At 48.0% G+C, this 14,516-nt stretch overlaps 1 protein-coding gene across 1 annotated transcript; it reads right to left on the bottom strand.

The window, feature by feature from the left end:
- Window positions 1-8,323: 8,323 nt before the first annotated feature.
- Frat1 (FRAT regulator of WNT signaling pathway 1) lies at window positions 8,324-10,915 on the bottom strand. The gene has a single exon (XM_021208755.2). It carries the CDS (start codon window positions 10,750-10,752, stop codon window positions 9,919-9,921), a length of 834 nt encoding a protein of 277 aa, XP_021064414.1. The 5' UTR covers window positions 10,753-10,915; the 3' UTR covers window positions 8,324-9,918.
- Between the last annotated feature and the right edge of the window lie 3,601 nt (window positions 10,916-14,516).

Genomic DNA, 14,516 nt, shown 5'->3' with positions numbered 1-14,516 from the left:
ACCATCTGTAACAAGATCTGACGCCCTCTTCTGGAGTGTCTGAAGACAGCTACAGTGTACTTACATATAATAAATAAATAAATCTTAAAAAAAAAATTAAAAAAAAAAAAAGAACTATCTTTAAAAAAAAAAAAAAAAACACCGACTGAGCGAGGCGTTGTGGCGCATACCTTTAATCCCAGCACTCGGGAGGCAGAGGTAGACGGATTTCTGAGTTCGAGGCCAGCCTGGTCTACAAAGTGAGTTCCAGGACAGCCAGGGCTACATAGAGAAAACTTGTCTCGAAAAACAAAACAAAACAAACAAAACAAAACAAAAAGAACACCGACTGCTCTTCCGAAGGTCCTGAGTTCAAATCCCAGCAACCACATGCTGGTTTTACAACCATCCGTAATGAAATTTGATGCCCTCTTCTGAGCTACAGTGTACTCACATATAATAAATAAATAATAAATTAAAAATAAAAAAAAAGCATACATGGATTTTAAACTAATGGGGAAGTCCCTCCCTTCTACTCAGAGTGATGTCTCCCCCCAGGTTGGTCATGGTCTTTACGGTTGCTTGGGCCTTGACCTGAATTCTCCTGGTACTGATCCCATGATTTGTAAAAGCTAGAGAATCCCTAGGCCCAGCCCAGGTCCTGAAAGTGTCTCAGTGAAGTCACCCGAGGAAGCAAAGGCCATTTCTAAAAATACTGCATCTTGGAATGGTCCATTCCTAGTAATCAGCCCAGGAGTGACTTTGGCTGGGACACTCGGTCCCTGAGAACGACGGAATGATGGCCACAGAATGGTGTGGAGAGGTAGGGTTGAAATGGCTCCTCTCTTCTGAAAGGACTGGTGCCTAAGCTCCCCTGATAATACTGAGCCAGGGGGACCACAACTCTAGGGAAGTGACCAGAAGAAGCAGTCCTGTCAGGTGACTTGGGTTGTTGGTGGGGAGGGTTGATTAGGAGACTCATGAAGTTCCAGGGACAGCAGCCCAGAGTCTCAAATGGCCAGGGCTTCAGTGAGAAGGCTGGGTGATAAGGATTTAGCAGTTGAGGATAAACCTGGGAAACGGTCTTTAGGAACAACAATAAAAACACTGGCTAATGTATTTCGCTAACCAAGAGCCAGCCTCCGTCCCAAGCACCTTATAAAGTCATCAGGTTTCTGGGACAAAGATGAGAATCCATTCAGAAGCAGACAGAAAATAGGAGTAGAACCAAGGGTGGGAAGCCAAGAATACTGAAGGGAGAGCCGCACAGTTAGGGTCACAAGGGTTGAGCAGCTGTGTTCACATTGCCTCTACTCGAAAGCCCCCAGGCTCCAGATGTCTGGGACACATGGACTAAACCCAGGTCACTGACCTGGGTCAATAGTTCATTTCCCCTTTATCAGCATTGTTAAGTAGTGATTTTTTTTTTGATTCACTTATTTTGAACTTTATTCTTTTTTTTTTTTTTTTTTTCAAAAATTTTTTCAATTTTTTTTTCAATTTATTATTTATTTATTTATTTATTTGTCATGGGAGCTTTGTAGATCTGGCTGGCCTCAAACTTAGAGATCTGTTGGGATTAAAGGTGTGTGCCACCACCACCTGACTAGTTTTGAACATAATCTTGAACTTTCTGTTGTAGATTTATTTATTTAATTTATTTATTTTTAAAGATTTATTTATTTTATGTATGAGTATACTGTTGCTCTCTTCAAACACACCAGAAGAGGGCATCAGTTCCCATTACAGATGGTTGTGAGCACCATGTGATTGCTGGGAATTGAACTCAGGACCTCTGGAAAAGCAGTCAGTGCTCTTACTTGCTAAGCCACCTCTCCAGCCCCTTGTTTATTTATTTATTTATTTATTTAATTTTATATGTATGGGTGTTTTGCTAGCGTGTATGTCTGTATACTATGTGTGAAACTGGTACCCACAACGATCAGGAGAGGACACTGACTTCCCCAGAACTGCAGTTAGAGATGTTAGTGAGCCATCATGTGGGTGTTAGGACTTGAACCCACATCCTCTGCAAGAACAACAAGTACTTTTAACCATACAGCCTTCTCTTCAGTCCCAGTCTTTGACGCTTTTTTTTTTTTTTTTTTTTTTTTTTTTTTTTTTGAGACAGGGTTTCTCTGTGTATCCCTGGCTGTCCTGGAACTTTGTAGACCAGCCTGGCCTCAAACTCAGAAATCGCCTGCCTCTACCTCCTGAGTGCTGGGATTAAAGGCCTATGCCACCATGCCTGGCTGGAAATTTTTTTCATTACATTTATTCATTTGTGTATGTGTGTACACACATGCATGTACACATATGTGCATGTATGCAAGCCAGAGAACAACATGCAGAGTGCTTTCCTTCCACCATGTGGGTCCCACCAATTGGATTCATGTTGTTAGGCTTGGCAGTGAGTGAGGGTCTTTACCAACCTTGCAGGCTCCAGTAGTTCTTCCCATGCTCATCGCAGCTGAGAAAGAAGTACATTTAAGGTGCATTTGGAGGAAAGGGCTTATCTTGCTTACATAAAACAACGCAAATTTATTTTAAGGGAAAATAAAAGAAGGGGAAGAAAGAAGGGCTTGGGACTGTGACTTCTGTGTCTGGGAAAGGGTTTTCAGAGAAGCCCTTTTCAATATGAGGCTGTAAGATCTCATTTTGACAGTTAAACAGGAACAAGCAGAGGCAGGGCAAAGGGGCAAAGGTAGCAGAGAGAGAACCTGCTTGTGCCTTTGTAACACACCCAAATCAATAAATCAAATAAACTGCCTGTGCAGCCTATCAGCTGGGATTCCATGCTCACCTCCCAGCCAGTCAGTCGGCAGCCGATAAGGAGAAACAGTTACAAACGTCCTAGGTATCAGTTTTAGTTTGTGTTCTTTTGTAGCATTAGCTACAGGCAGTTCATTCACAGAAACACTGGACTTTCTTTCCCAGGCTAAAAGGTTATAGAGAAAGTTTATTTACCACCTGATCAGATCCTGGGATTCTCTGTGATCGGTCAGTTTGTAACCCTGGACGCTGTCCTATGAACCATCCACATGTAATCCCTCCCCTTGAGCCCTGCCCACAATAGGAACCCCATTCTTTTTTCTTTTTCTTTTTAAATTACTCTTTTAATAATTTTTTTATGTGCATTGGTGTTTTGTCTATATGTACGTCAGTGTGAGGTTGTCAGAAGCCCCGGAACTGGAGTTACAGACAGCTGTGAGCTGCCATGTGGGTCCCGGTCCTCTGGAAAAACAGTCAGTGCTCCTAACCACTGAGCCATCTCTCTCATCTCAGTGCTCCTCCCTCGAGCCATCTCCCTTGTCCCAAGAAACCCCATTCTTCCTTCCTCTGCCAGGAGCCTGTTTCCTCAAAGAAGCTCCCTTTAATTGTACCCTCGCCATCTTCCCCTACTGAGCTTCAGTTAAGCATGGCTTTTTCTCTTGGCCAAGGAATCCTTCTCAACCATTTCCTCTCTTGTGATTTTTGTTCTGTGTTGCCAGGTATCAAACCCAGAGCCTGACATTTACTGGACAGTCACGCAGCCACATTTCTAACCTCCTCTTTTTGCCTCTCTGGCTCTGTCTGTCCTTTTTCAGACTTCTAGGCAACTCAGCTCATTGTCTGCTTCCAGGCCCCCTTAGCTTGTTCCGCGCATGCTGTTGGAACCACCCCCGTTTGTTTGCTCTGCAAATAGTTACTGAATACCAATATCCGAGTGGTAGTATTTAATGCAGCCATGTTTTGGGCGTGGGCCTGGGTGGTTTTACTAGTCTCACAACAATCTTATCAGGTGGGAACTCTTGTTATTACTAGAGAGGTGAAGAAATCTACTCAGGGTTATAGGAAGGAGCCAGGCGGTCTGGCTCAGACACAGAGTTTTATGGCTACATGGTACTGTACTGTGGGCTTTCTTTTTGAAATTGTCTCTAGTCTTTTCCTTTCCCTACCCATCCCGGGGCCTTTATCTCCTGGTTTCTGGTTGCCAGCCATGGATCTGGGTGACCATAAATAGTCCCCTCAGCCCTAGTCCATTCCCCGTGCCACGTGGCTCAACTATCTGCTGAATACATGTTCTTCATTTTGTCATTCCGCCACCATCAAAGAATATATAATCTCTTTGGGAAGGAGGCATGCACACATGAGTCCCTGAGATAACTCTGTAATGACAGTAAGGAAGATGAAGCCGGGAACAGAATGAATTGGGACATAATTCCTGGGACACAATTGAGTGATTTTTTTTTTCTCTCAGCACAAATTATAGACAGAAGTGCAGAAGGCAGGCAAGCCATACTTCAGCTGAGCACAGAAATTGAATTTGAAGAGGGTGGGTTTTCTAACAAGGAGGGGATCTTAAGAGCTGGGCCCCAGGCTCCCTTCCCTGTATACCCTAACCTTCGCTGGTGATAATCCTCCTGCCCCAGCTCTACAAGTTCCAAACAAGCTGTTTCCCTTGCTTGGTGACCTCTGTCCTTGCCTTACTGGACTTCTGGATAATGTCCTGAGCTCAGCTACCTTTAACGCCTTCCTGTGAGACAGTGACAGGGTTTGAGATCCTGTGATCTGACCTCAGAGGAGACAGGTTTGAGGTGATGGAGGTCAGGCCCAGGCAGGGCCTTGTCCATGCTACCCCTGAGCTAGATTCCTGGTCTCTGTGCCTTTTGGGTTTGTGATTTGAGACAGGGTCTTGTTTTATAGTCAAGGGTTTCTTTGAACTTGTTCTTCTGCCTCCAGCTCCCAAGTACTGAGGTTATAAATGTGCACCTCCTCACTGGCTTCCCTGTGCCTCTTTGTTTAAAAATTCATTTTATGTATATGTGTATGTGTGTGGGCATGTACACGCCACAGCACACACAAGAGTTGTGACAGCTTATGGGAGCTGTTTCTCTTTTTCCACCATGTGGGCCTAAGGGATCAAACTCGGGTTGTTAGGCATGGCAGTAAGCACCTTTACCCACTGAGACATCTTGCCAGCCCACGGTTCTCTGTGTCTTTTAAAAGAGATCAGGAAATGATGGCATATAGCTCTAGGATACAATCAGTGCATGAGCCCATGGAGGAGGGGAAAGAGGGAGGGGGAGAAAGGGAGGGGGGAGAGAGAGGAGGAGAAATATTGATGTAGTCATTAAGAGACATGCTTTTCCACAAAAGACTCAAAGTTGTGCTTTTTTTTTTCTTTTCTTTTCTTTTCTTTTCTTTTCTTTTCTTTTCTTTTCTTTCCTCCCCCCCCCCCCCAAGGATTTCTCTGTGTAGCCCTAGCTGTCCTGGAACTCACTCTTGAACTCAGAGATCCTCCTGTCTCTGCCTCCCAAATCCTTGGATTAAAGGAGTATGCCACCACTGCCTGTCCAAAGTTGTACTTTTATATAATAGTTTCCCAAGTCCAAAATAATGGTGAACCCATCTAATATAATCCCAGCACTTGGGGCTGGGGGCTGGGGGCAAAGGCAAAAGGATCAGAAATTCAGAGTGAGGGTTGACTGTGGGGCAAGTGAGGGTCAACCTGGGGTACATAAGACCCCGTCAGAGAAGGAGAGTGAGACATTGGGAGAGGGGGAGGGGGAAGGGAGAGGGGGAGGGGGAAGGGAGAGGGGGAGAGGGTGGGAGAGGGGAATGGGGAGAGGGGGAGAGGGAAGCAAACAAGCTTACAGGAGTGAGTTGTTTTTCCGTTTTGCTTCATGTGGATTATCAAATCTCCCACAATTCTGCAAGTTAGGCTCTGTACTTAATCCCATTTTGCAGATGAATTTTTGGCATAATGAGCTTGTAGACCCCATCCCAAAGCACACAGAGGGCTGCCTGCATCTCCCAGCTCTTGCTTTCTGTGTCTGGGAGGCACAAGGACAGCTCATTTGCACTCCCTTCAGATAGGCATGGGAGCCCCACCCAGGAGAGTTTTTCCTCTGCCTGTACCAACGTCCACAGCATCAGTAGAGTGCACTTCCATCTCTAGATGAGACAGGAGCCCCCGCCTGTAAAGCCTGAGCTCTCTGGGGCTGACATTCTGTGATTACTGAGCATTGGTGGAAAGGGAAGGGGGCACTAATTGAGTTAGTAATTTGGTTGCCAAGGCAACTCTTTTCTGATTGGAAGGAAAGGATCACAGGGTTCAACACAGACTTTGCTGGATAGGAAAGTGTTGTCTGATCTTCACTCCATGTTCCTGCTTCTAAGATGGAAAAAGAACTAGAAAAAAAAAAAAAGGATAACAATTGAATTCAGAGCATTTAAGTCTGGTTTAGAACGATTTTAGGGCAGCAGGCTTTGGAGTGTTCCACGTGCCTTTCTTTTATCCAAATCACTTACTTGCTAATTGATTAATTTTAGTGGTTTCATTCAGTTTGTAGCTTTGGTCTTTTATCTTCTCTGGGCATCTTCTGTGACCAGCTGTCCTTGTGCTATGCAGAATAATTTGTAAGGAAATGGTTACAGGGGTGGCCCTGTTGGAAGTCTGCTTGCTTAGGATGCATGAAGCCCTGGGCCCAAACCCCAGGCTCAGTGACACCTGTAATCCCAGTACTTGGGAAGTAGAGGTAGGATGATCAGAAGTTCAAGGTTATCCTCTGGTACGAAGCAAGTTGAAGGCCATCCTCTATCAGAAAATCAAAATCGTTACAGCATACCTGGGTGCCAGGCATCTGAGGAGTCGGGACATTGTTTTCTAGGGTTCTGATGTCAAGGTCACCGATTTGGACAACCATGGAGGTACCATTTATGCACGGCTTTGCCTAGTAAACAAAATTGGACTTTTTATAATGGTATGGAGCACTTGGAAAGAGGCCTGAACTGGGAGCCCCCCCAAAAAAAATCTGGCTTCTAGACTGATAGATTTCGCCACTGACTTCAGAATCACTCCGTCCTGCCTATATTCTTTGGTTATAGAGCATCGATAGAATGGTCTAATACGGTTGGGTATATCTTGCTCAGTTTTCATGGAACTCTGTCGTTCAACCCACTGGCCTGAGTGCACGCAAACACAAACAGTTCTAATAACATTAATCATTGATATAAATTCTGACTTATTCTATTCTGGGATTATGAGCATGTACCAAGCCTGCTTTGTTTCATCTTTATGGAGAGGCCTGTCCTGGGTGAGCTCTGGCTGTTTATTTATTTATAGATATGTTCTCATTCTGTAGCCTACGCTGGCCTGGAACTTGTACCAATCCTCCTGTCTCAGCTCCCCAAGTACTGGAATATAAAAATGAACTACAATGCTTCCAAGAAATCTGGTTCTTCAGTGCATTAGCTTTCGATCATGGATAGCTTGGTGATGGAGAGAGAGCCCTGGACTGCTTAGACCTAGACCTCTGAGTTGTTCCTCCATAACTAAAAACTCAGGGCTATGCCCACACCAGAGCCTCCGACCACCATCCACACAATCTCAGCACCGCACCACAGAGGCTCCTTCCTTGTCTGAGAGTCCCCATAATTGTCCCCCATAATTGCTCATGGGAAATGACCTGCTTGATGTGTTCGGAAGCTGCCCCTCTGACTATGTGTCTGATGGATTTAAGCTACAATAGTCCATTGAATCAGAAAAATTGACATCTAATACACAAGACAGACAATGCTTCCAATGAGTGGGTTTCTGTTGAATGAAAAAAAAATCAAGGACCCCCCCATCACCTGGCTACTTAGAGCCAGTTCCGGAAAGGGTGGGCTAGGGACTACTACCAACCATTCTCTGGTACTTGCCAGGCTGCCACCAGGCAAGCTGTATCTCACTGTCCGTGCGGCACAGAGGAGGAAATAGAAAAACCACGGAGTCCCAATACTTCTCCAAGGTCCTTGTTCCACTTCAGCCTTTGTTATCCAACTCAGCTCCTTCCTTCCTTAAGGGAACAGATTGCAGTATTTCAGAAAAGGGCAGAATGGGGCGATTACGTCATCGCCGGGACAGGATGGTAGCAAATGTACTAAGGACAAAGAGGTGTCATTTAATAAGATCTCAACCAGTGTTCCTACCACTGGGTTTATATCTCGAGTAGCACCTGGTCAACAGCCCCCGTTAGGGCGCCAGAAGAGGTGGGCGCACGGGGGTAAGGGATGCCAGAAGAGCTGGGTCCGCGTAGGTGGAGCATTAAGCCTCCCAGACTTCTCTGGTGTCCTCCCCGACACCCAAAAGGCTCTGAGGTTGAATGGGATTGGTCCAAAACCTGACCTCACTTTCATTTAATTTCATGCCAGCACCGACACACACACCCAGCTGCACAGACCTCGTCTAACTACTGAGCTGCTCAGACACAAAGGCCTCTAATTACCAGCCTCAAGCCAAGCTGACAGAGATTTCAAGTGTTTTCATGTTTATGGAGATCAGAGAAATGTGTTCTGTTCATCTTTCCCACTACAGGCAAGTACAAAATAAAAGCGGGGTGTGTAGGGGGGGTGCGAGGGGAACCCAACACATTTATTCAAAAACAGTTATTTCAGTTAAGTTAAAATCCTATAATCAGGACAGCCACAATTCCAGTCACTCCGGTGCGAAGTGTAGATATGTCAACAGCCACATCTGGATGCTGAACAAGCCATTGACTCCAGAAAACTAAAACAAAACGGTAGCTCAGAGTGAACAGTGTTTCCAAGCACTTCAGAGTCACAATAGCAGAAAAACCTGCAGCTTTCCCATTTGGAGGGTCACATTTTCTACTAGGGTTCCCTCCCTTACAAAGGCCAGCTGGCACAGCTGGGGGAGGGTCAGGAGGAAATCAACTCTGTCTATCCAGGGAACTGCAGCTGTTATTACAAATGGCCCCGAAAGCCCATTAGAAGCGGCCGTGTGAGACTGTGTCCCAAGTTGTGTCCCTGGAGTGCCCATTATGTGGAACCTCCCCAGTCCTCTACCTTGGCCCCCAGCTTGAGTAGGGCAGCAGAACCATGGGGGGGAAAGGTGGTACTCGGTCACTGTCTCTAGGCAGTTTGTCTGCAAGCCAGGAGGAGGGGCAGGGGGCGGTGGCCTCCGGCGGGAAGCAGACACTCAGCACTCGCCACCCCCACCCCCTTAGGGAAGTGGCGGGAGCGTCCTTAGAGGACTCCTGCATTTACAAAACAGTGTGTTCTCCTCCTAGCAAGGCAATTCGGTTGTCTCTGTGCTGGAGCCCCACTACACCGTGCACACTCAGGAAACAGTGACCTTGAGCCCCAAAAGGGATGGGTCTGCTTGAAAAACACTTTACGAAGGCAGGAGGGGGTCACTCCTTGCTTCGCCATACCCTTCCATTGCCCAACACAGCTCACTGCTGTCTCCACCTTACACTCGTGGGGTGCAGCTTTCCCTCAACACACTGCTAACAGCAACCCGTTGAAAGAAAAAGGGAACAGACAAAAACAAAAAAACAAAACAAAACAAAAACCGGTTACTTCTATTCAACCCCAAGAGGGTCCTCTCGTGGTACCGCATGTTTTACATTGAAACCAGCACCGCAAAAGATGAGATGGTCTTTTAACTGTCGCTAAATGTTCAAGTGCGGCATTTGGGAGGGGCGTTCCCCGAAATTAAGTCCACTCTTGTTTCCCCCTCCCCGAAAGTGGGTCAGGAACCAGCCCTGAATAAGTACAGCAAGTAACGGGGATCATCGTCCTTCGTTCCATAGCAGGCTGAGCCGATCCTGAGAGCATGCACGGTGGCCACGTGGTCCCCGCTTGGCCAGGAGAGTCTGCGCGGAATTACAGCGACCAGGTTGAACCACGCCAAAAAAGGAGTCCTGCTGACAGCCTGCGGTGCACTCTGTAGAATCTGCTTTAAACAAACCTAAGTCTTGGGTTTCAAACAGTTCGGGGCTCTCAATTTCAGTTACCCATGAAAATATCTGCGATAGTTCGGCTGTCTTCCTTAGCTTATTTTCCCGTTTCCAAATAAAGCTCGCGTCCACCACCAGCTCCGGCTGGGCGAAGCCCTGGGTGAATCCCTTGATCCTCGGCTACATGCTGGTGCTGTGGCCACCTAGGTTGTTAGCTGCCAGGGACAAGAAGGTCGTCCCCAGTTCTGAGCTGCGCCCTCCCCATGCAAGCGCCAGGGTCGCTGCAGGCCGCGCGAGGGCTCCCGGGCGAAGGCGGCTCGTGCACCGGGGCTGACAGAGGCCCGAGGAACGGGTGTGCGGGAAGCTTTGCGTGTAACTGTAGCCGTCGCGAATGAAGTCTGCGAACCGCCTCCTTGATGAGGTTTCCCGAGAGCACGAGCTGCTGCAGGAGCCGGTGCGGGTCGTCGTCGTCGTCGCCAGTGCGGGTCTCCGGCTGAGATCCGCGTCGCTGTTGCAAGCGGCGGGACGCGGCTGCGTTCCGGAGCCAACCCCGGCGGCACGGGCCGGACAGTGGCTGCGGGGTGCTTAGTTTGCCGGTCCCCGGGGGTCCGTTAAGGCCCGGCTGCTGGGGCAGCGCGCTGGCGCCGGGGGAGATCTCGGCCACGCAGTAGGGCGCCGACCGGCCCCGCACGCGCCCGCGCTCCCCCAGCAAGCAGCGCACGGCCCCCGGGGGCGCAGGGTTCGCGGTCTCCGCTGACCCCGTCGGCCGAAGCAGCCTCCTCGCTGGGGTCCCGGTCTTGTCCGCCGGCAGCGCCGCCAGGACCTGCGGAGGCGGGGGCGGGGGGCCCGGGGCGGGACACGGCGAGGCCGGGCGGTCGTGCGCCGCGTCCAGCTGCAGAGTCTCGCCGATCTGGACGATGAGTTGGTCCACGTCGGTCGAGCCGCCCAGAGTCACCGACTGCTGCAGCAGGAGGAAGCTGTCGTCGTCCTCCTCCCCCTCCGCCTCATCGCCGGCTTCCTCCTCCTCCTCCCTCCGGCAAGGCATGGCCCCCCGCCCGGGCCCCCGCGGCTGTGCGGGCGTCGCTGGCAGCTCGGTTGGCCGCTGGCTCGGCGAGCCGCGGCTGGGGCGAGAGCGGGGTGGAGGCCCGTGCCGGGCCAGGCGGGGACCACCGGGCAGTAGCACCGCGCGCCTCAGAGCCGCGGGAGCCGGAACGCTGCCGGCTTGGGTTGATTTGTAAACAATGGGTGACGTCGCGCGGCTCCTACCACCGCGTGCGGCCGGGGGGTGCTGTCTCCTTGGCGGTAGTGAGCCTGCAGGGCCAGGGCACAGAATAGAGCCTGGCTGCCCCCGAGCCTCATCGGAGTGCCTACTGTGTGCGAGGATGCACTGGGAAGTTGATTCTGGTTCTCTCAGCCGGGCCTAATTGACATTCCACAAGATGGACACCTTGGGGGACTCGATTGGTTTCTTCCACACACAGTCACTTCCACACACTTACACCTCCACACACTCCCCTCAGCACGTCAAGTGGTTTGGTTTAGGCGGTGGCTTTCTTTCTTTCTTTCTTTTTTTTTTTTAAAGGTTTGGGTGCCAGAGTCAGAGGAGGATGGAAAGGAGAGGAAGTGAGGTTAGGAATCGGAGTGACGATTAGGAAAAGGTTGTTGCCAAAGATGGAAAGGAGGATGGAGACCCTGTTGTCTGATGTGGATGGCTGAACTGGAGCGCAAAGGGCCACAGATTCGTGTTTCTTGGCTGGGGTTCCAGGGCATTTAGGGGCTGAGTCGACTACTGGCTCTTTGCAAGGAACTGTAATATGGAAAGTGAATGCTTGTTAACGGAATTCAGTAGTCAAATGAAGACTAGTCATCTATAAAGGGTGGCAGTGGTGAGCTGGTTATACGAAAACAGAGCCTCGGCCATCTTAACTGTTCCAGATAGCATTGTTGAATTAATGGTTAACCAAATCTTTATTAGTTTTTTTTTTTTTTAATATTTATTTATTTTGTGACAGGGCGTTGAGTATGCTCTTGGATTGGCTGTGTAGCTGAGGATAACCTTGAACTTTTTAATCCTCTTGCTTACAAGTTGGAAACCACTAGGTCAAGTGTATTTATTTAATGATTTTTTTTTTTTTGAAGTGTTGGGGATTACATCCAGGGCCTTGCACATGGCAGGAATGCTTTCCTTCTGAGCTAACAGTAATTTGATGACCGTTTTCAAATGGACTTCAACAGACCCCTGGGTGGTGACACACATCTGTAATCCCCGACACTAGGAAGGCAGAGGCAGGAGGATCACAAGTTCAGAATCATTCCTGGCCAAATAGCAAACTTGAGGCCAGCCTGATACACAGAACTCTGTGGCCTAGTTTCTATTACACACACACACACACACACACACACACACACACACACACACACGAGGGAGAGAGAGAGAGAGAGAGAGAGAGAGAGAACACACACACATGAGAGAGAGAGAGAACTTAAAATAAGTGAATTTTGTAACATGTAAATTGTGCAATATAAATTTGCTTTAAAACTAGTCATAAAGCATTTAGGAACAGACACGCCAAGGCCGGTGAAGAATTGAAGAGTCTTGGTGTTCAGGCAGCCACTTTCTAGAACTGAACAGGAGCCCAGTGTGGCAACCCAGGCTTACACTTGGCTAGAGAGGCAGAGTTGGGAAGATTGCTCCAATCCATGAGTTCTAAATTAGTGTGAGACAAAATGGTGAGACTGAATTCAAAAGTAAGAAAATGATAAGACTTAAGAGCTCACAACTTGATGGGCATGGTGGTGCACGCCTTTAATCCCAGCACTTGGGAGGCAGAGGCAGGTGAATGAGTTCGAGGCCAGCCTGGTCTACAGAGTGAGTTCCAGGACAGCCAAAGCTACACCTGCTTGTGGACGTTGTACATCGTGGTGCGGAGCCTAGTGCGCACCACGATGTACAACGTCCACAAGCAGGCCATGAGTTCTAAATTAGTGTGAGACAAAATGGTGAGACTGAATTCAAAAGTAAGAAAATGATAAGACTTAAGAGCTCACAACTTGATGGGCATGGTGGTGCACGCCTTTAATCCCAGCACTTGGGAGGCAGAGGCAGGTGGATTTCTGAGTTCGAGGCCAGCCTGGTCTACAGAGTGAGTTCCAGGACAGCCAGGGCTATACAGAGAAACCCTGTTTCGAAAAACCAAAACAAACAAACAAACAAATCAACAACAACAACAACAAAAAAGAGCTCACAACTTAAGAGCACCGGCTGCTCTTCTGAAAGACCAGGGCTTGGTTCCCAGCACTCCACAACCATTGGTAACTAACTCCACATCCAGAGGATACTAACACCCTCTTCTGGCCTCCATGTGCACAGTGACACAGGTGGTACATAGGCATATATGCAGGTGAAACATTCATACACATTTAAACAGTTTAAAAGGAGAGTTGGATAGCCTGTAAGATGCTGAAGAGGAAAAGAATGCTTTCCACTGAGATTGGCTACCTGAGTCCAGTCCTCAGGAACCTTGGAGGAAAGAAAAGATCCCTACAGGTTATCCTTGGACTTCACCACCCTCCCCCAACTAAATAAATAAATGCAACTTTAAATATTTAAAAAGGGAGTTAGGGGGCTGTAGAGATGGATCAGCAGTTAAGAACACTGACTGCAGCCAGGTGTGGTGGTGTATGCCTTTAATCCCAGCACTTGGGAGGCAGAGACAGGCAGATTTCTGAGTTCAAGGCCAGCCTGGTCTACAGAGTGAGTTCCAAGACAGCCAGGGCTACACAGAGAACCCCTGTCTCCAAAAACAAAAACAAACAAACAAACCAACAAACAAAAAACACTGGCTGCTCTTCCAGCGGTCCTGGGTTCAGTTCCCAGCAACCCCATGGTAGCTCACAACCATCTGTAATGGGATCTGATGCCCTCTTCTTCTTCTTTTTTCTTTCTTTCTTTCTTTCTTTCTTTCTTTCTTTCTTTCTTTCTTTCTTTCTTTCTTTTTTTTCTGAGACAGGGTTTCTCTGTGTATTCCTGGCTATCCTGGAACTCACTTTGCAGACCAGGCCGGCTTTGAACTCAGAAATCCGCCTGCCTCTGCCTCTTGAGTGCTGGGATTAAAGGCGTGCGCCACCACGCCCCGGCTTGATGCACTCTTCTGGTGTGTCTGAAGACAGCAACAGTGTACTCATATACATAAAATAAATAAATCTTTAAAAAAGAGAGAGAGTTGGCTTCATTTTTTGTTTATTTGTTTGTTTTTGTTTGTTAGAGAAAACAGGGTTTCTCTATTCAGGCCTGGCTATCCTGGAACTCACTCTGTAGACCAGGCTGGCCTCAAACTCAGAGATTTGCCTGCCTCTGCCTCCCAAGTACTGGGATTAAAGTCATGCACCACCACTACCCGGCTTCATTTTTGTTTTTCAAGTATAGAGAAAAGAATGTCAGAACGGTGGAAAAGTTAGTTCCTCCTCCTCATCCTCCTCCTCTTCCTCCTTCTTTTCTTCATCCTCCTTTTTTTTTTCCTCTTCATTTTTTGAAACAAGGTCTCCTGTAACCCCAGCTGGCATGGAATTCAATCTGTAGCTGAAGCTGGTCTTGAACTCATGATTGTCCTGACTCTACCTCCCAAGTGCTGTGGTTCCAGGCTCTTTCAACAGCTCCTTCTTTGAAATAAAGCTAGTTTGAAGAAAGTAATCAAACTTCTAAATCTAGGTAATCTGTACTTCTGTGGTATTATAAAATTTATTATAAAATTTATCCTTGACAGATAAAGAATCTGCTCTATTGAGCTCTCTCTCTCTCTCTCTCTCTCT

The sequence above is a fragment of the Mus pahari genome, chromosome 1, assembly GCF_900095145.1.
Source record: "Mus pahari chromosome 1, PAHARI_EIJ_v1.1, whole genome shotgun sequence".
In the NCBI taxonomy this organism is placed as follows: Eukaryota; Metazoa; Chordata; class Mammalia; order Rodentia; family Muridae; genus Mus; species Mus pahari.
This window is presented reverse-complemented; position numbering and strand designations above follow the sequence as displayed.